Below are 22,122 nucleotides of genomic sequence, written 5' to 3' on the forward strand. Positions count from 1 at the left end.
TAGAACCATTCTTTTTGCCTACCTGGACTACAGTCAGTGGGTCACGAGTCAATCCAAACCTATGGAGACTGAAAGCCAGCATAAACTCCAGTCAGGTCACTTGTCAATCTTTATTTGTCATTCAGAAATATACACCATGGACACATACATGAGCACAATTTCTATTGCAAAAGGCACAACTTAGGCTTTAAAAAGTGTCTAAAAACAACAATACAACGTATAAAAACACATAATAAAAGGTAATAAAAACACACATTAAAACAGTGGTAAAATGCCAAGATGCATCACAATACTGAAGCTGGATGTTGCACTGAAATATTATTGCACTGGATTTATTTGGATTGTCATGCTTTTGACTGATAAAAGACCCTCAAAGCAGATCTTAAAACTCAGATAGAAATCTTTCAACCCTGACCTTCGGTTTGAACTTACGTCATAACCCTTAACTTTCACTTTTCAAAATGTAAATGTCTTTCCACATAAAATCGATTGGGGGCGGCCGCCTGGAGGAGCAATTATCAGAGCTCTCGTATCACAACAATAAGGTCATGGGTGAAAATACTGGCCGGGCCTTAGTGTGGACTTTGCATGTTCTCCCTGCGTGTACTCCAGTTTCCTCCCACAATCCAAAAACATGCCTGCAAGGTTAACTGGTGACCCTAAATTGCCCCGCAGCGTGAATATGAGTGTGTTTGCCTTGTGATGGACTGGCGACATGTTGTATCGTGCCTTCGACCATAGTTAAATGGAATCGTACGATGGTGTCGTGGTGAGGAATCCCAATTTATCAGCAGACTGAGGGGCCATTCTGTGCAGAGTTTGCATGTTCTTCCTGCAAGCATGTGTGATACACCAGATACTCCCGTTTTCTTCTCACAGACAAAAAACACAAGTTTGAGGTTCATTGACGTCTGTATACCAAGTGTGAGTGTAAATGTCTGTTTGTCCTGTGATGAACTGGTGAGGTAATCTGTCCATTATGTAGCCTGCTTTTATTGTCAGAACAGTTCAGGCCCTCCCACTACCCAAAGTTGGCAAAAAGTAGAGTACAAAAATCCTTTTAGCCTCAGCTCAACAATTTAGTCATTTAGAAGATCTATTAAGAAAATACAAGCTCACCATTTCCTTGAATTTAATCTGTCAAACTTTCATATATTCTGACACGTTTCAAGAATTTCTTCCGGGTTGCTTTTTTTCCCCTTTATCAATTCTTCAAGTTCAGTTGCTTCTTCCATCGTTTTGTTTATGACATTAGGTCATAATTATCACAAATCAAATTAAAAAAATGCTTGAAACTTAATGCATTTTTAAATTAGAACAAAAATAAAACAATAACCATGTCAATGCTCTTCTGAATTCTGGGATGCACCTTTAAAACATACTGGATCCTGAGCTATAGATTTGAACACAGTGATAAAGCACCAAAATATGCACATTAGATGGAACGGAGTAAACATTCATGTGTTCACAGCTGATAGAAAATGTTTAATATCATTGAATGTACTGGCACAGTTATTGAATACTTACAAACACAATCCAAGCGTTAAGTCATTGGATAGCCGAGCATGTTTAAAATATAACACAGCACAGACAAAGTTTAAAGGCTTACGGCATGTCAGGAGGGAAACAATGCAAATTCCTTACACTTGTATTTCTCTACATGATGGGAAAAGACCACATATATGGATGTGAAGGACAAACACCATAAGATATTGATGTACTAGCAGCATCAGCAGTGAGGTACCTATAGAGACTCATTCTCCCTGGAGATAAGAGGATGGGATGAAGCCTTAATGGAGTTGGTGGTAAACGGAAACGACACACTAGTTGGTTCATGATTATCTCAGTATAAAAAGGCACGATGCATTCCTTTCAGTGCGGGGAAGACTTTCTTTATTTATTTTTTAAAATCTACTGACCACTACAGCTGATGGATTTCAGTACTGATCCCATCGGTTTCACCATCCAGATATAAGGGACACAACTCTCCCTGCATGGTTGGTGACCTGCCAAACTGCCTGATTGAGTCGAAGCAAAAGTTTATAAAAACCCTTGCTCTTCTGTTGTTGACTGAGAGCAAGAGAGAGAATGAGGAGAAATGACAATAGGTAATTATTTCCCACTCTGGATAGCAGCTCTAGTATGTATAAGTTTGCAACATTAACAGCAAAGGTTTTGTATGTTAAAGGCAAAACATCAGAATGTCAGGAAATGACTTTACCCAGAGTGAATTTCTAACACTGAAGTGTGAATCGACAAGAGACCAAGAGGAAATATCACCAATTTCATCTCACTCACTGGTAAACCTGTTAAAGTAGTTTTAAAATGTTTGATGATCATTTGATAAAATCATACGGAATTACATTTATGTTTCAGACAATAATCAACTTCCATTTGAACTGTCTTTCCTCGCAAGTGACAGTCCGAACTATCACTATTATGTACAGCAGGGACATTCGATGCCGCTTTTAACATCACGGACCCTCAGCACTACATTTTTTTCTTACTCCTTCTACCCCCTGCGGCTCGCGGTTTTGGTACAGGGAGACAGAGCTCATGGGATATAAAATCAATTCTGTGCCGTAGGATTCCTGTGAGGATGAACTCGGCGGTGACGACGGGGACAGACACAGAGATAGCCAGTCCACACAGCGGCCAGTCCTCTTCACAGGAAATCACCACCGTCCGAGGCTGAGAGAGAACAAGGCGATGGTAAAAACAAGAACCATGTCACAATGACACACGTTGAAAATCGAGCACAGAAATTTAAACAAAACGGACTGGGTCAGCATAAATGGCCAGTACTGATGTATACGATTTTCAGGATTTGCGTGTTTATTAGGACACAGTAGAGGTGTTCTGAGGTCATAATTTAGTTGGCACCTTGTGAGAGGACGGCATCTTTGGTAGAAATGTAGCTCCACTGCAGGCAATGATTTCTCTCATGTGAACTGGCTCTGGCAGCACCGACTTCGTGACATGGATCTCATATCCCTGAGAGCGAGAACACAATGTATACAAATATATTTCATCTCTATTTTCAGTTGATATCTGCTATAAAGATGAAGAAAATCAATGAGGATATTTAGGACTGTAATTTGATACTGCATGTGTAATACCCTAATTTTAGCTGATGCCGACGTCATACCCTTTCTCAAACTAATGCCTTGCAGCTTTGAAGAAACGGCGCTGCTCAAGAGATGAAACACATTAAACACAACCAGTACATTAACTGTAAATGTCAAATTACTTTCCACAAGGCACAGTGTGATGAAAAGCAATAAACTCCCTGCACTATTAAAGATATCAGTGCCTTCAAGAATAAAAAAAACCCCAAAACAAAGCCTTGAGCTAAAAGCAAATGCTTGGAGCTAAGCATTAGATGGGATTTAAGCTGAGGAAGACGCAAAACATTTCTGGATTCCCACCATGACTTTCTCTTCCTCATCATCAATATTACACACCAACCCCCATGCCGTCCGCAGGGGGACATGCGGCTCTGACGCACCGTGAACTTGTCAATCAGCAAACAATACAAGCACAGAAATAAAGGACACGAGTGAGTACCTGTAAAAGAGGCTGACTGCTGGCAGCACTCAGAGACTCCTCCAAGCTGAAATTGAACTTCTCCTCCTGGTCGGCATCCTTCACTAAGAAAGCACTAGTTGACAGGAAGCTCCCAGATTTACCACTCTGTAGTATGCAGAGACGTGTATTAGAGTGCGTTTTTGTACTGAGTTTGTGTACATACGTGCAAATGTGTTTAGGCATGACTGGAAAAATTGCTATCATCGAGTCGGTTCGTGAATACATGAAAAGACAGAAGAATGTGAAACGACCAATATCCACAGATCTGCGCTTAATAACCTTCCTGCAAACTGTCTGCTCGTTTACCGAGAAGAAATGATTGAGGCTTAGGTGATTACTTGAAAATGATGTAATATGATAGCAATATATTTTAATACTTATTTAGTGCTGAATAGTAGATTTCTTCAGTGAATGAGAATGATGACTGTAACCATTTTTGAGAAACTGCACAACAAAAAAAAAAAGACGATTTACCAAGAAATGCAGTTGCATTTATGTGTTATCAGCTGCAGTTATTACATTTTGAAGGGAATTATTTTTTTTATGTTCCTCTTAAATGTAATAACTTAGTGGTTCTCAAACCTTTCAGTGTGCGCAACCAAAGAAAATATAAAGTTCTCCAAGTACCACTGTTATGGCCAATCTCAACAAACAGTCAAGGAGGCTTACCTGTTAACTATGGACTTAATACTTATATTAATTATGAATTTCATATGTTGGTTTTTTTTTGATTCAATGTTTTGTACAAATAAATTTGATATATTTTCCAATCGATTTCCTTCAAAGAAGAGATATTACTTGCTCTCTGTACCACTAGAGGGAGCTTTCAGATCTGTGATACACAATTTGAGAATCACAAACTTAGAATATTGGTCAAATGTTAATACGGAAATGTTGCAAACACCCTATTACATTATTGGCTTTATTGCATTTAAATTGGTAAAAATTATAACATTATTCGCAGGTGGTCACACTAAATACTGATCACTCTTCTGTTAATTCACTTACCTTTAAATGATAAAAAAAAAAAAACTTAATACCTCTAAATGTTTGAGAGTTCTCTCTTTGTAACATTCAGTCACTCTTGCCTCAAACTTCTGCACTGTATTGTACTGGACGTCTGCAGTAATCGAAAACAAAGTTATCGAACTGAGGAGGTAACTAACCTTTTCCAGCCACTCGGTAGTGACGACCGGGATGCCTTTAGCCACTGCACAAAGGAATTTGACCGTCCTTCGTACTTTATCAGTCACCAGACAGTTCATGTCTGCCACACCTTTTGCCATCACGCCCCCTAAACGGGCCAACACTCTCTTCCCCGCCTCGTCCTCCATTCCAGTGAACAACACCTGCGAAAAGGACAGCCCAAGCTTAAAACTATGTTCTCTCGCAGATATTATAAAGTTTGCATATTGATTTTTGTATAACCCAGCAAGCAAACCATAGGAATTTAACACCAATAATAAAGCTCTTAAACAGTCAGTTTCACACAAAACAGAAGACGTGATTTTATATTTTGGAGTGAGTCAAGCAGTTTCCTTCTAATAACGAATCCAGGCTCCTCACGCCCGCCTCCTTACCGATAGCTGCTAGACAGAGTTGTTGGTTTCAGGCATATTTTCATTGAATACTTTAGTGAGAAAAAAAAAGTGGCTAAGTGTCATTTCATATTTCCCTTTTTTTGTAACATTTTATATTCGGGGCCATTTATCCCTTCTGCACAGATTGTTTTGACAGAAAAGCCTACAGGTTCCCAAAAACAAACACACAGACCCTGTAGGTTTGGCTTAGAGATCGCCGTCGACCACTGGCTACGGGGGAAGCAGCGGAAGATCGAAGACTCTTTGCTGCAAGAGGGGAGTCTGCGGTTGCCTGTCGCTTCCGGGATGCACGGTTGGATGGAGTCTCAGGCAACTAGACAGCAGAGGAAGAGGAGAGGGAGAGAGACAGAATAAACAAAACGGGGCAAGTATCAATACAGACCAAGACAAAACTCAAACATAGAGAGTAAAGAGGGAGAGGAGGGGGGAGGAAAATGTTAAGACCATAATGTTTAAGAGTAGGAAGAGGCTGTGTTACCACTAAACCACTTAATTCATGAGTGTATGAATGGTGATGCAGAGCAGGTTAGCCTTCTGTGCCGTGAGAGGAGAAAACAGACCGACCATGATGTTGATGGTTGTACATTATGAGTCTTGAAAAGGCTGAGTCAGACAGAAGTGGACTATGGCCATCAGCCATTTCCTCTTTACAAAGACAAATACCGGACACTTAAAGCCTAAATATCAGCGTTTCACTTTGAAACAGACATTTGTGGTGGCTGAATGAGAAACCAAGCAAAATATACCTTTTAAGACAACGATGTTGAGTTATGTTTCAAAGTAAGAGACTGAGGTCACCTCTGATGCATCCGTCTCCATTGAGGAAGCTGACGCTTCACTTTCTCTTGATTCCTCTTTCTTCTTTTTTGCAGCCACAGAAGGTCGACCCCTGACTTTTCTCTGAAGGGTCTCTGTCTCACACGTTTCTTTCTCTGTCACCTCTACATCAACAGAAGATGTTTTTGCATCTGACTTTGCTTGAGTGCCAGATGCTGCACTGCTCGTCTTCCCTTCGATAATATCTTTTCGTTCTTCCTTTGCAGCGTCACTTTTTGGGATTTTCTCCATATGGTTGAAACCACATTCACTCTGCCTTCTTTTTCCGCTGACCGTAGGGACCACTGCTTCTTCCACAGTTTCACTCTTTTCTATTTTCTGACCTCGACCCCTGGTATTTCTTTTCGGAAGAAGTGATTCCTTCTCTTGATCTGTGTGGTCTTTCTCTGAAGGTTGAGAACCATTTGCACTGGCTTGGCGTCGCCCCCTAGTGGCAGAAGACGGCTGAGAATCAGTTTTGCTTTGATTGTCTTCATGGATAACTTCACAGTAGGATCTTTCAATTTTCCTGCTTTTCCTGCCTCTGGTTGTGGGAGCTGAAAGCGGAGGACTCTGACTAATAACAGGAGTGACAGACTCCGAACAGGGTTCAGTTTTTGTCTCTTTTTCTCGGTGCTTTCCTCCTCCTCCTTTGTTTTGAGAGCTTACAATAGAGCTCGGAGTCTCAGCATTAAGGGAATTGGACATGATGGAAGTGGAAATGAGGCCCTGAGGACCAACGTCACTTTTGTCCAGTTCAGCTGTTCCTGCAGCTACGGTCTTCCTGGTGCTTCTGACGGTTGTTTGAGGCATCTCACTGGTCCTCTTTGCACCTCTCCCTCTTCCTCTCCCTCTTCCCTTGCTCTCCTGATTAGTCACGCTTGATGCAGACCTCTCTGAGCTGACCGAGTTTGAAGAATTTGAGCGTGATCTGGTTCTTCTTGCAGGGACGTCATCAGATGTTGACACAAGATTCATTGTGCTCCGAGCTGCAACTGTTCTTCTACCTCTTCGCCCTCTTGCAGGAGTTTGTGGCTCGACTTGTTTTTGCTCTTCCTTCTTTTCTTTTCTTGTCCTCCCTCCATTTTCAGCCTGCAGTCTTTCTTGTTGTACTTCTGCTTTATTTTTATTTCCCAAGTTTTCTTCTTCTCCTTCTTTTGTGACTCTCTTGTTTACAGTGGGTTCCATTTCCAGCCCCCCGTCCTCACCTTTCTGCAGCCTTGTAATGTTTTTCCGTCGAGCACCGTTAGTCTGATCAACTTCCTCCTTATCTTCATCAACGCTTGTGTTTCCTTTCTTTGCTTTGGTACTTGCCAAAGATTTCCGCTGCCCTCTCGTCTGTCTCTTTGGTTGGACTGAACACTCTGCCGGCTCCTGCACTTCTATTATGCTTGCCCGTGTTTGTCTTTGAACTTTAGTACTGGCTTCGCCGTTTTCAGATTGTTTCACATTTTCTTCTTCAGCCTGGGGGTAAGTTTCTGTATTGGGAGGCTGAGTTTCTACTGTAGAGATGTCTGAATTATTAAGTGGCTGCGTCTCCTCTTCAGTAAGATGCAATCGTTTTTCTTTTCTTTTCCCTGAAAATGAGGCTTTGTTTTCACTTCCCTCATCATTTGGTGTCAATAATGGCAGGGTCTCCAAAGTAGAAGCATCGCTGTTTGTCAGGGGCTGCGTCTGCTCGTCTTCAAATTCTAGGTGGTTTGCCTTTCTTTTACGAGGACCTGGACTGAAGTCCTCTTCATCACTTTGCTCACCTTCACAGGCACCTAGGGGCTGAGTTTCAACAGCAAAAACTTCGGAACAGGGGAGGGACTGCGTCTCATTTTCAATCTGCAGTGGCTTTGCTTTTCTTTGGCGTGGTCCAATTATTGAATCTGTATCATCGTCATCATCATCATCTTCACTTGGAGCAAGAGGCTGAGTTTCAGCAACAAAAACATTAGAATTTGTCAACTTTTGTGTCTCTTCGTCTTCAATATGAAGCTTCTTTGCCTTCCTTTTTCGTGGTATTGTTAGAGAGTCTTCGCTATCACTGTTGTCAACTTCACAAGTTGCCATGGGCTGAGTTGCACCAATGTCATGTATTACCAGCTTAGTTTGCTGGATTGGGGAAATGTGACTGGTAGTGGTCATAATCTCCTCTCCTACTGTGGACGACATTAGCTGGGTTTCGGCCATGGATATCGTAGATGGAATGCCAAACTCCAAAGTCTCAGTCTCAGTGGGAGCATCGTTCTGATCCTCATCTACATCTGCATTGTCTTCCAGGTCACTGCTGCAGAGTTCTGAAATATATGGCTGTGTGTCTTCTAGGTCCAAATTCCTTTGCTCTTCTGTGTTAGGCATTAATGAAGATTTGGTAAGTGGCTCGGCGGTTTCATAGGCCTGTGGGCCCTTCGGGTCATTCTCAACTGAGACGGATGCTTTTGCTTGGGTCTCTTCCACATGCGTGCTCTGCAGATCTGCAGTTTGGTCCCGACTTTGCAGGAGGCCGCTGTCCGACAAACCCAGCCGGAGAGATTCTCCTCTGCTGGACTGGTCTTTTTTATCAACCGAGGAATCAAGTACAAATGTTTGGCTTGAGTTCTTGCATTCCCGGGTATCAGGAATGAAGGCTTGCGTCTCAGCCTCGGCAAGGTCCTCATCCTCCAGACATTCTCGGAAAGAAGGGAGTACAGCAGGTCTTACAGAAGGGGCTGTGAGACAAAAGGAACAAAATCAGATGAATGAATGAATAAAAGTGTTTGTCTCCCTTTTGAAGAAAAAACATTTGACTTTAATAAATATGTCCTCGCATCTAATTGTACCTGCCAATGGATTTATAAAAGCCTGAGTGTCCATCTCGGCCACTTCATCTGAAACCAAAAAAAGAGAAAAAAAGATCCTTTTAGGTTAAAAACGACAGTTTCCATAGCTGATCAAGAAAAACAATATGATGCCTTAATTAGGACACAGATAATTTTAGGCAGCTCCTTTGTATCAAACTACTGAGGTTTATGTTCTTCATTATGTGGAAAACTTTTCTGACTCCAGTGATTTATTTATAACTGTATGGCTTTTTACTGGTTGTTATTGTGCATTTTACATACTTGTACTTGGTTTTTTCAGTCTTCAAGCACACTTGTATATTAAATAACTGCTATAAAGGCTTTGAGTATGAGAGGCTTTTCTAAAGTTAGAATGCATCAATTGCCTATATCTTGTATATATTGTAATAATGACTGATGACATGAAGTCATGATTGTGTAAATCAAAGCTGTAGTGGTATTATTGTCTTCTTCAGAGTTGCAGTTTTAACAACGTGAAAATGTATCTATTCACCAATCTGTGCCGCTCGATCTAACTTCAGGTTTCTGAGTGCTGGAGCTGAGCTGAGCTGACGAAGACCAGGACAGGTTGCCAGTCCATTATATTGAAATGAACATGCAGTTTAATAATTGAATCCAAACATGTCAGGTTCCACACATTTTAGATCTAATGCCAATAAATTTTAATATTCTAAGCCTTTAATCGGGCTGCACATGTCATCGGTTCAGTCCAGGCAGGGACTTCTGTCTGCAGCTCGCCTGTGGTCTCTGTTGGTGCAGGTTGTTCCCAACAAAGCAAAAAAAAAAAATGCATTTGAGGTTGGCTGGCAACTGCACAAAGGTGTGGATGTGATTGTGTGTGACTGTCTCTGTCTCTGTCTCTGTCTCTGTCTTTGCCCTGTGATGGACTGGTGATCTCTCAGAATGTACCCTGGCTTTGCTCATAACCAGTTGTAGTCCCTTGTGACACAAGGGTGGATAAAGCAGTAATGAAGATGAATGTTCTTTTTCCTTTTATTAAAGTAATTCCAGATGATCATATTTCAAAAAAAAAAAAAAAAAAAAAGATATACATTTTTATAATTCTGTAAGAGCAGCAATAACTGAAAAAACGATTCCCTTTTGAAAGATTTATTTTTGTAAACAACTGTACCTACCTACATAAATAAAATATAAACATACAAACATACCTGGCAAATGTAGAGGAGTAGAACAGTTTAGCTGAGGAAGAGGCACCGGTATCCCAGGTGTAACATCCCCTTGTAGTCTGGAGTTCTGGTCCATACCTGCCACTAGGATGTTCGCGTCCTCATCGTCCACATCTGTATCGCTGTCCACTCTTTCATCTTGATTGGCCAGGTCCCCAGCAGGGGGCATATTGGGTTCATCCACATCTGTGTCTGCATCAGAATCAGGCCCTGTAGCTTCTGAGGTTGTGCCTGCCAGGGTCTGCACAGCAGGAGGTGTAACCAGGGGAACATTGTCCTCTACGTCTGTGTCACTATCAGAATGAATATCCAAATCGGCTCCTACGTCCGTAGCAGCAATTAACTCTGTCACAGTAGCAGCCGATGAGGGTTTATCGGCAGATGGGGCGGCAACAGCTTCTTCATCAGTGTCGCTATTAAGGTGAAGGCTGTTTGGGGCAGCAGAGGTGGAATTGGGACCAATAAGTTTAATATCTAATTTGTTGGATGTGTCATGCTTTTTAGAGTTTGGGGGTTTTGCTCCACGTTCCTCTTCTTCCTCCTCGGCGTCTGTGTCACTGTCAAGGTGGAACTCTTTTAGCTGCGCTGAAGATGCAGAGTCAGCTGAGCATGTACTCTGAAATGATGTGGGTTTCACTTTTGTGGCAGCATCCGACACAGCGGCATCTTCATCTACATCAGTGTCACTGTCCATAGTGACGACTGATACTGAAATCACTGGAGGATTTTCACGAGAAGGCAACATTTCAGGAGCTTTACTGAGGATATCCTCATTCTCATCTTCTCCATTATCTGTATCGCTGTCCATGTGAAACTGCACCGTGTCTGGTGGCCTGTCAGCTTGTTGGTTTGTATTCAAGATCATGGGCACAGCTGACTCGACCCCTGCAGACATGACCCCTTCCTCCTCTCCCTCTACGTCAGTGTCACTGTCCATGTTAAAAGCTGGAATCACTGGGTTGGAAACAGGCGATTCAACGTCCCCTGAAAGACTGACATTGCTGTCCTCTTTTCCTGGCATAAGTAATCCTCCTTCAGATATTCTTTTTTCCTGTCTTCCTTCCTCCACTTCACAGGCATTCATATTTTTAACTGCATTTGCTTTGTGCAGCTCCTGTCGCCCCACATCTTCATCCGTCTCCTCCGTGGTGAAGCTGACATGTCGGTGTGGCCTATTTTTGTGTGAAGTAGACGGTGTGATGAGACTTTCATCCTCACTGTAAAACCGTGGAAGACAAAGTGACAAGGGTTACAGTCAATAAATGAGCACTGGAATCAGCTGACATTGATATGCAAAGGCATTAATAAACACCTGTGACAGTAAAAGAAAAACAAAAAGAGCAGATGGATTACTTTGTACCTTTCAGGGATGGTTTTGTTTGCGGGACTCAAGAATGTGGAACAGTTGGGACTGGATTTATGAGAGTCTGAATCAGACACTGTATAAAGAAAAAGCAAAAACTTCAGAAAGCAATGAAAAGGCTTGATTTCAACACGTCATTATTTAATTTACATACCTAGACAATTGCGGCTTCTGCCTGCTTTTCCACCTCTTTCTCCGTCTGAGTCCGAGTCAGATTCCGGGACCAAAGTTGCCTGTGACTGAATTGGAGTTTGCTCAAAGGACAAGGAACTGCCTCTGTCAGGGCTCTTCAATGACACCGGAGGTTTCGTACCCCTGTCGACACATTTCTTGCTGCCTGTGCTTGTGTTGCCTTCATTTTCCCTTGGGGCATCTGGAAACTGGGCCTTGACTCCTGAGTTTTGGCTCAGAGGTGTCCTTGTGTCCCCTTGAGAAGAGGCTGTGTGTGCACTCCAGCTGACATATTGACATGGGATGTCGGCCACCACCAACCTATCGCCCTCACTAAGGGCATAGCGCACTTTAGGAGTCAGCTTCAGGTTCCCTTTACGAGTACCATTCATGCTCCCAAGATCCCAAACCAAAGCCTCCATGTCCACTTCACCCTGACCACCTCTTCTTCGGTAGACCGATATGCAAATGGTGGCATGCTGCTTGGAAACAGAGGCTGCTGGCAAGTTCAAGGTGCAGGAGGAGGGGTCACGGCCCAGGACATTATCACCCAAGAAAAGGGGCAACTCTGAGAGACAAAGAGTATAATAAATACAGTCAATCATTTAAATCAATGCCTAACCAAGTTGTTGAATAGAAAATCAAAGTGACTTCAGAAAAATAGTTTACATCAGATGAGGAAGCACTTTTATTTTTAAACCAAATAAATTGACGTGATTTCTTGATTTTCAAACTTTTGCATTTTTAATTGAAAGACAAAGTTTCAATAACTATTATACATTGATTTCAGTCAAGTCAAGTTCATATGTAAATATTTCAAAATGATTAGGTTTGATTAATTTGAGCTCTTCAGAAAGCACCTCACTGGCACATTCTCCCAAACTGAATACAGTTGACCACCAAGAAATACTCAACAAAAGCAGTATCATCTTAAGCAGGAATCTTTTATGAGAATGTGTTCCATTAGACAGAAAATCATTCCACCCTAGTTCCTCCTGCAATCCAAACAAATGCTTGTCTGGCTGATTGTAACTGAGTTACTCAGTATTGTTGTTTATGTGGGTGTAACCCAAAGCATCAGCCCCCTAATAGAGTTGTGACACATAATTTATCAAAAAGATTTTTCTTTCTGGGTTATTTATGTTTACACAATGTGTAATTTGACACAAATGATCTTGTATGTTGCAGTAATATGTTCCAGATGTAAAGTGCCTCATATTACACTGTGCATGAAGTTTTTTGTCTTTTCTTTGAATGAAGTTGCAGCTGTGGTTCACTTACCTGTCTCAGACATGTGCGGATTTTTCAAGATTCGCAGTTTGGCCAAAGGTTGCCCTCTTTTATTTGTATCTTCTTCATTTTCATCCTCATCTGACTCCAAGATTGAGTCGTTGATCATCTGTGTGGCTTCCATTCCTGACAGATGATAACATAGGACGACTGTTGCTTGTGGAAAAGTGGATACAAAGCTAACTGGACAAGCAAATTAACTGCCGGAGCCACCACATTGGCTCGGCCATCGGGACAAATCCAGACCCCCCCCCCCCCCCCCCTCCCTCTCTCTCTCTCTCTCTCTCTCTCCTCTCTCTCTCTCTCTCTCTCTCTCTCTCTCTCTCTCTCTCTCTCTCTCTCTCTCTCTCTCTCTCTCTCTCTCTCTCTCTCTCTCTCTCTCTCTCTCTCTCTCTCTCTCTCTCTCTCTCTCTCTCTCTCTCTCTCTCTCTCTCTCTCTCTCTCTCTCTCTCTCTCTCTCTCTCTCTCTCTCTCTCTCTCTCTCTCTCTCTGCTGCAGGGAAATGCTGTGCAGCTACTCGTTAGCATCTGTGCTAATTTACTACTTCAATCTTAACGTTAACTCCACGAGAACTGCAAAGTATCTGATCCAAACCATCCATCAAGCCTGTGACAGTTATCTAAAAGTATTTTCACACTGCTGGGCCAACTTTTAATTCAACGTCGTTTTGGACAGAACCTGATCACGGCAGTTACACACAAAAAACTAAAAATGTTTCACGCCCATCTGAGAAAATCAAGCCTCAAAATCACGGATCACTTGTCATAATTGCCTATTTAGCCACTGTACTCGTTTGCGTGAACCATAAAATACACTTTAAATGGAGATATCGTACTTTAATACGCACCTTCGCACACCTTGTTTTCCTCCCTAGACATAAACAAATGAAAACGTCCACATCCGGGTATAGAGTCACCGGGTATATAAGGGGCGTTTTAGGCGCAGTTGATTGGCTGAGACAACTGTCACTTATGCTAAAAGCTGCTACTATTGGTCAGTTGGAGGTCTCGTCTCCTTAAACCGTCTCTGATTGGAGTAAATTCTTTTCCGCCTTTGTTCATACGTTTACTTTCGCGGGTACATAGTGAGGATCCCATTGGCCCGCAGCCTCACCTCGTGGATCAGCTGCAGCATCCACAGACCCTGCACATGATGAAGAAGGTCGATGGATGGAGTCTATGGGGCACCCGCCTTTGGAAGGCTTCTGATTTCTGGTTTTGTTTTGTAGTCGTCTATGTGGTGGAAATAAGAAAATACCACTCACAAAAAAATATATACTTTTTATGTCAAATTTCACTTTGAGTTATTGGACAACCAGACTGAAGACCTTCCTAATTGCCATTCACAAAAGCAGAACGGTCAAACAAATCAAACCCAGCCCACAAGAAAGTCCAGCCCAGCCAGCTTTACAAAGTGTGAAAAATGATTAAGAAGTCAATGGCAATTTTAGAAATAACACAATTTTCTTGTTTAATAAGAGAAGGCATATCATCAATGCAGCAGTGCCAACTACTGACCTAATAATGCCGTTTTAGCATCAAAGCCATTGTGCATTTGTATACACTGTATATTTATATCTAAATGCTGTAATAGATTATATTTATTTTTTCACAGCTCCTGTTGTTTCTGTCACATGGTGGCATAAGTAACTGAAAAGTGACAAAAGTACTTATTCTGAGAGTGAAAAATACGTCAGAATTACTGTCAAATTGGGCATTTCCACTTGCAAAGTGAGGACAAGTATAGAGAGCAGGAGAAATATGGGGTTCTGGGGAAAGTCTTTTTCTTGCATGACTTGTCTTTTTGATTGAGGAGCAACCATGATTATTAAACACTTTTCACAATCACATCTCCTTGTAGTTTAATAGGTTTGTTCCTGTTACTCTTGCTTTCTAAAAGTGATCCTGACATGTTTTTTGACAGTAGTGATTCCATTGGTTTATGTCTTTGAGAGTCGAATTATGAACTGGTGACCTGTTGAGGCTGTACCCTATTTCAGCCCCCAGCAATTCCAACTTGGACAAAGCTGGATGGAAAAATCTGTCAAGATGCACAGAACACATGTTTTTAAAGGTTGAATCTTGAACACCAGAATAGTTGTGGGATTGAAAAAGTCTTGGTGTTAGTATCATGTAACGGTTGGTTGTGGGCCAGTGGTCGTGAAACTGCAGGCACAGCTGTGGAATAGGAACAAACCCAGGCATTACACCTCATTAAAATATGGGGTGCAATCCATATCAAATGAACAAAACTAAACTGAAGCAGAAAGATTTTTCTTGGAGACTACCACTTTGTAATTTCTCAAACTGACAACAATCACTTATTCATGTAAAACCAGGTTGATTGATGTGAGGCTCATTTTTAGTTTCCATTCAAAGCCATGCATTTGTGGCTTTTTCTTTTCTTTTTTTTTAAAAGTTGCACATGCTGAATGTATGCATGTCGCTGCCAATTCCATTCTTGAAAAATAAACCACTAGCCTACTGCTAAGGTGGCGTTCGAACATGTCATGAAATGAAGTGTTTGTGTACGTTTGACAAATGGGTTTTCTACTTCATTTGTGAGTCTCATGTTTGAATGTAGACTTGAAAATGCAGGCAGTGAATAAGCCTGTTTGTTTTAATCGAATAAATGTCATACGAAGTCGTCTCAACTTTGCAATATCCCTCACATCTTTAAATTAGGACGCTTGGGTTTGTGAACTTCAGAAATTGTTGTTCCGAGAAATAACACTGGAGGTACATATGAATGACATAAAGACACGTTGTTGTTTGAAATCTTTATTTGCGTTGAATTTCAAGGGAGAACTACTGAAATACTAAAGTATGATTCTACCAATGCTCTTGACACTACGTAGGGTCCAGGTTTACTAGTTGTCCTATTTCTTCTTTTGGCATCGATGTCTTGGCTTTCACATCATGATCTTTAAGCATCGTCTTCAGCCTCTTCCTCAAATTCGCCCTCTTCCTCAGCAGTGGCATCCTGGTACTGCTGGTACTCGGACACCAGGTCATTCATGTTGCTCTCGGCCTCAGTGAACTCCATCTCATCCATACCTTCGCCTGTGTACCAATGCAAGAAGGCCTTACGACGGAACATGGCGGTAAACTGCTCAGAGATGCGCTTGAACAGCTCCTGGATGGCCGTGCTGTTGCCGATGAAAGTGACTGCCATCTTGAGGCCACGAGGTGGAATATCACAGACTGCGGTCTTGACGTTGTTGGGGATCCATTCGACAAAGTAACTGCTGTTCTTGTTCTGCACGTTGAGCATCTGTTCATCAACCTCCTTCATGGACATGCGGCCACGGAACACAGCGGCGACGGTCAGATAGCGACCGTGACGTGGGTCGCAGGCAGCCATCATGTTCTTGGCATCGAACACCTGCTGGGTGAGCTCGGGAACCGTGAGAGCGCGGTACTGCTGGCTGCCCCTGCTGGTCAGCGGGGCAAAACCGGGCATGAAGAAGTGCAGACGGGGGAAAGGCACCATGTTGACAGCCAGTTTGCGGAGATCCGCATTGAGCTGGCCGGGGAAACGCAAGCAGGTGGTGACCCCACTCATGGTGGCGGACACCAGGTGGTTAAGGTCACCGTAGGTGGGTGTGGTCAGTTTCAGTGTGCGGAAACAAATGTCATAGAGAGCCTCGTTGTCAATGCAATAGGTCTCATCTGTGTTTTCTACAAGCTGATGGACCGACAGGGTGGCATTGTAAGGTTCAACCACTGTGTCTGACACCTGTGAAGAAACAGGGAAAGCATTTTTTCATTCCTCCATCTTGTACGAGATGCTTCGGGCAAAAAGAAGCTAAAATTGCACCGTATAAATCGCATGTGTTGTTGTCACAAGGGTATGTTACCTTGGGGGAAGGCACCACACTGAAGGTGTTCATGATGCGGTCGGGGTATTCCTCTCGGATCTTGCTGATGAGCAGGGTTCCCATACCAGATCCGGTTCCACCACCGAGAGAGTGGGTGAGCTGGAAGCCCTGCAGGCAGTCACAGCTCTCGGACTCTTTACGAACAACATCGAGGACCGAGTCCACCAACTCGGCTCCCTCTGTGTAGTGACCCTTGGCCCAGTTGTTTCCAGCACCGCTCTGACCTGAAGGTGCAGGAGAGACATACAGATGAGCCACTCTTTTTCCGGGTTCATGTCTTGTAGTAACACAAGATGTGTCTTTATTTCACTCACCGAACACAAAGTTATCAGGTCTGAAGATCTGCCCAAAGGGTCCAGACCTCACAGAGTCCATAGTGCCAGGCTCCAAGTCCACCAGGATTGCTCGAGGCACATATTTACCTCCTTCACAAGGAAGTTAACCAGAGAAGACAGAGAGAGGAAGAAAAAGAAGAAGAAACAAAGCATATCACCTTAATAATGCAAGAATTTTTTTATTTTTTTTATAGAATATCAAATATGTGAAGTTTTAGAGCATGAGAGACCAAACTTGAAGGTAGTAACTTTTTTAACATTCTTAAGGGTCAAAATTAAAAAGCCAAAAAATACTTTAATTTGTTTGGAAATCCACGAACCTGTTGCCTCATTATAGTAAACGCTGATCCTGTCCAGCTGCAGGTCACTGTCTCCGTGGTAAGTCCCTGTGGGATCGATGCCGTGCTCATCGCTGATCACTTCCCAGAACTGTAGACACACATAGAAGGTATCACATGACAGTTGCTTGCGAAAGGAATTGTACATCCACCCAATACCCATGCGGTTCACAAGACTTCGGACTTTAAATGAGGAAACCAGCAGCGGGTTTGCATTTTTGGATTCCGATGGAAATGACAGGATTTTCCCTCATCTCAGCAAGATATGCCTGAACCCATTCCCGACAACACAGCTGTTAATATTTCCAGAGTCGTCGGCTGATGACTGAGCAGAATGCACTTCTTTCATATGGGGAGCGCAAAGGAGGGAGCACAAAGAAGCTACAGATCTCGCTGCGGGCCAAACAGAAAATAAACTCCTTTTGCGGGGCTCACACTACACTGAAGACGCTGATTGTCTTAAGATTTGTATTCCCGTCTTGTTCTCCTTTTAAAGCCCACACTCACACATTTAAAAGTGTGTATGCAATAAACCCAGCAAGTGGCACTGACTGTCCCATACAGTGAGCAGTCATTTGCATGCACATACGTTTTATTTTCCTCAACATCTTCCAACTCACACTCTTCACAATATTGCATGTGATTTTCACCTAAAAGCAGCAAGAGGAGGATTTAAAGTAATCTGGATAAGCTGGCTGAATTTCAGCTCAGTATTTAGGAGATTGGGAGTCAGCTGTGGAGCGAGTATCATGACATTTAAATGAGACTGTAAAACATAAGTGACCTGAATAGGAAGGAGATCATCTCACAGTGGAACAAAGGAGCATAAAGATTAAGAGGGGAAAAAAAATGTAAAGACTGAGAAGTTGACAGTGATGTGATGACTATCAGTCCAGAATGGAAATCGTCCCACTGAGAGAATGAGGACAATAAGCAGGGAAGCAATGCCACACCCTGACCTAATTCACTACAATGTCGCTCTTCAGCGATTCTGTCAGTCATATCCACTGGACATCTGAGTCAATGGGTCCCGGAGGGACGAAACATAAATGGATGTCCTCACTACCAGGCTATCATTTCTTATTTAAGCATTCACATTTACTAAACACAACAATGCAAAACAGTAGTGTACCTTAAAAAAAGTTAAAAAAAAAAAAAGATTAAGTTTGTACACATACTTTAACTGCACTGCAAAAATAATTAAATGAAATTGCACATAAAGTGCAGATAAGTCCAACATTTTACAAGCTCGACATTGCCAACAATTCCACATTTGCTCAACTGAGAATCCAGTGACTTCACCCACTGTGCATCAGCTGTTTTCTCCATTCCTCCCCCACCCTTCTCCTAATTTGGTTAAGGGAGGAAAGACATAGATTACAAAGAAAGGCCCTGCTTTGCTGGACATGAACATCTGCCAGGAGAGCACCATCACAATAACTTTCTGTAAAATATGGGCCATTGTTACCAGGCAGACTAAATTATGACTGAATGCCAGGGTGAGATTCCTGCATGCAGAGAGGCTAGACTTAAACATATGCTGTCTGGAGCAAATGATCAACTGTAAAACAAAAGGAGATGATGAGACAGGGATAATGATTGGGGGGAGATGAGCCTCTAGCAGGCTGCAATTGTTACTGTAGACCTGGGTGTGTGATGCATTGTAGTGAGAAACGGCCGAATGTGGTCTGCTATTAGGTAGAGTTTAACCTAACGTGATTTTTAAAATCCTTTAAAATCGTGAAGTACTTAGTATCATGTAGTAAAGGTGCAGATGGTAGAAAATGCAACCGGCTTTCTTTGAAAGAGGGTCCCACTCTTCCTTTATCAATTATCCATGCCACACCCTGTCACAGACCTGCTCTCTCCACTTAAACTGCACTCTGCCTTTACAGCATGCAGGAATAAAAACTAATCGATGTGGAATATTGATTAATCAGTCATTTAGTAAGGGGGAAAAAAGAAACTGGGCCTCTGATCCCAGCTCCCCTTCTCATTGTCTGAAACACAAGTCAGTCACATCAGCCAGTGCAGGACAAAGGAACCAGAGAGCCGGTGCACTCAGTGAAGGACCCTGACAGGGGAAAGAAAAGACTGATTATTGCTTCTGTCTCTCTGGTATCTCAGACAATGTCTTGAAGTCAGATGGATCCACGCAGACACGCCCGACGTGAACAAAAACCCGTCGAGACACAAGAGCCCGGTTATTCCAATGGGGAGCGCACACCCACCCACCAGTTACCGCAATGCTCAGGACGGGGACAGACAAGCACCAACTCAGGACTTTCACCGCTTTCCAGGGACATTTTAACATTTACACCCTTTTCAAACTCAAACTTATATTCTGATTGAAACAAATAATTGTATTCAAACACTTTACAATCCATTTGTCCTCATGCATGAGCAGCTTCATTAAGACTTTTTTTTTTCTTCTAACAAGTGTATCAGCTCTGTCTGAAATGATAAACCTGCAATTGACAGGAGAGGGAAATAAAAGCCCTAGATATTCCAAAAGAAGAATACATCTCACGGTCTGTTTTTTCTTCTATTCATTTTCTTACCTTGGCACCAATCTGGTTACCGCACTGGCCGGCCTGAATGTGCACAATCTCCCTCATTGTGGATGCAAAAGTTTTACAACGACGTGCCGAGAACCGTTACTCGAGGAGTACGAGGAGGGGAGCGCAGACATGTAGCGAGCGCCTCGGACAATGGATTTATAAGGTTGGAGCGCTTCCAGGGAGGGTCCGGGCCGGCGCGAGGTAGGGGGCGGGGGGCGGGGCTACACCCAGACACAGCCGTCGCCGCCGTGGATTGGCTGAGAGGAGAGACCGGCCCAGAACGAGCACAAGGAGGAGGAGGAGGAGGAGGAGGAGGAGGAGGAGAGCGATACTTCTGCAGACCAGGGAGTGGAAATACAGAATTTTACCAGCTGGTCTCCAGAAATACCCAGTAAGATAATGTACAGCTGCTCCAGCTGTTTGAGTAAGATGACTAATCATCATTGCTCCTCCTCTTGCGCAGAGAAATGAATTTACCACCGCAGAGTATTTGGGCATCATAGCACATATATACTCCTCGGTATATATTGACAAAGCTGTCTCACAATTATATAGATCCTCTTAGTAAATAGTGAGTAATAAATCAGTTGCTTTTCTATGGATTTTAATCTTCAAACTGAGTAACCCTGCTTTATATCTACATTGAATTGGGATAGTGTAACTATTACATGCTTTATTATTTGTCCATTACAAATTAAATAGATTCCTGCCACTGACATGAATGTGTTTGAAATATATTATAGGATGCATTGAGTAGATTATAAAGGAACATTGTAATGTTTCAATATTTAAACTCAAAAAAGTACAGTCAGTTTAAAGTACAAGAGGCCAGATTTAGAGAGTTCAGAGATGTGCTGAGGAGATATACTGGATAAATTGGACAAATATGTTGCAAATTGAGCTGCAGGAGGAGCAGGAGAAAAAGTCAGAGAAGATCCATGGATGTAGTGAAGGAGAATGCTGAGATGGTTGTTGAGATAGGTGAGAAAGCAGAAGACACTATGAGATGGAGGCAGATTATCTGTGGAACGTCTGTGAAAGGAGTTGCCAAAAAATGGAACTAGTTGTACTAAAACAATGTACTACATTTTATTGCATAATCATAACAACCTTTAGCAAAGCAGAAACTGCAAGAACTGAAATTGGGATAAACAGCACTCATCAGATATGTGGGCAAACATGAGCAAATCCAGATTATAGCTTAAATAAAAGATTACAGAATCAAAATATAATACTAATGCGGGGAGATTTTTGTTCATGTAAAATGGGCTTAGAGCTAGCAAGGCAAGCAACCTAAAATACTTTTTAAATTTTTCTTTAACTATATTCTCCTTAAGAAGCACATTTTAAACCTTTATTCAATAAAAGTTCAAATTATTAAGCTCTTTTTTCGCGCAATATTGATAGTATGAGGTTCTCATAACTTGAACTTATATTTCACTGAATTTGTATTATTTTGTATTGTGTATTACATCTTCCTATCGAAAGCATTTAATCAGTGCACAAAAGAGGAGTGTTAAATATTATGTAACAGCTCATAGTCAGACAGGACAAGAGACTTTGCTGAGCCAGGAGTCGACTGATGCCTTGGGCCATTTAAAGTCACCAGAGTCAGTGGAAATCCCCCAAAACAGTTTACTCTCCCCAGTGCAGACATAGTTTTACTCAATGACTGAGACGTTAGAGTTCTGTATTAAGTTAATCAAAATCAAAATGCATGGCATTCGGAAACTACTTCATTCTTACCAGATGTTTTGTTTCTTTTTCTTACTCTGATAATGTCATAGGATCGTTGAGAAACCCCCTTGTTATGATGTTGTTCAAATAAAATACATGTTGTTCTGTAATGTCTAATGCCAAAATAGAATTCACTATAACATGGATGGTTCTGTATAGATTGTCAAAATAAAAAATATTCAGAGGATGAAATAGTGGTGAGATACTGTATTTATGCTACACTGAAGTCCAAGCATAAATGTAGTTATTCATAGTCATGTTGTGTAACCACCAAATGACTGAACATGCTCTGACGTTATCAAAATCAGATTAGCATATGTTAAAGAAAAGCATAATAAGACACCTACATAATCTTGAGTGGACTTGGAAAATTGGTAATGTGAAGGATCCTCCTTCAACGGATGATAGATAGATAGATAGATAGATA

General features: G+C 42.1%; 2 protein-coding genes across 2 annotated transcripts; both read right to left on the reverse strand.

Annotated features, from left to right (window-relative positions):
• Nucleotides 1-97: 97 nt before the first annotated feature.
• mdc1 (mediator of DNA damage checkpoint 1) lies at nt 98-13,736 on the reverse strand. Its single transcript, XM_080472324.1, has 12 exons — nt 13,692-13,736; nt 12,836-12,970; nt 11,538-12,122; nt 11,381-11,459; nt 10,003-11,237; nt 8,813-8,860; nt 5,988-8,701; nt 5,362-5,502; nt 4,755-4,937; nt 3,568-3,693; nt 2,884-2,994; nt 98-2,691 (listed from the first exon to the last, which is right to left on the reverse strand). Exons 1-12 carry the CDS (start codon nt 13,720-13,722, stop codon nt 2,491-2,493), a joined length of 5,589 nt encoding a protein of 1,862 aa, XP_080328450.1. The 5' UTR covers nt 13,723-13,736; the 3' UTR covers nt 98-2,490.
• A 1,874-nt stretch (nt 13,737-15,610) lies between these two features.
• Nucleotides 15,611-20,110, reverse strand: tubb5 (tubulin, beta 5). Its single transcript, XM_080472568.1, has 5 exons — nt 19,959-20,110; nt 17,380-17,488; nt 17,039-17,149; nt 16,704-16,948; nt 15,611-16,582 (listed from the first exon to the last, which is right to left on the reverse strand). The coding sequence occupies exons 1-5, from the start codon at nt 20,013-20,015 to the stop codon at nt 15,770-15,772; spliced, it is 1,335 nt and encodes a 444-aa protein (XP_080328694.1). The 5' UTR covers nt 20,016-20,110; the 3' UTR covers nt 15,611-15,769.
• Between the last annotated feature and the right edge of the window lie 2,012 nt (nt 20,111-22,122).

The sequence above is a fragment of the Lipophrys pholis genome, assembly GCF_963383615.2.
Source record: "Lipophrys pholis genome assembly, chromosome: 9".
Lineage (NCBI taxonomy): Eukaryota > Metazoa > Chordata > Actinopteri > Blenniiformes > Blenniidae > Lipophrys > Lipophrys pholis.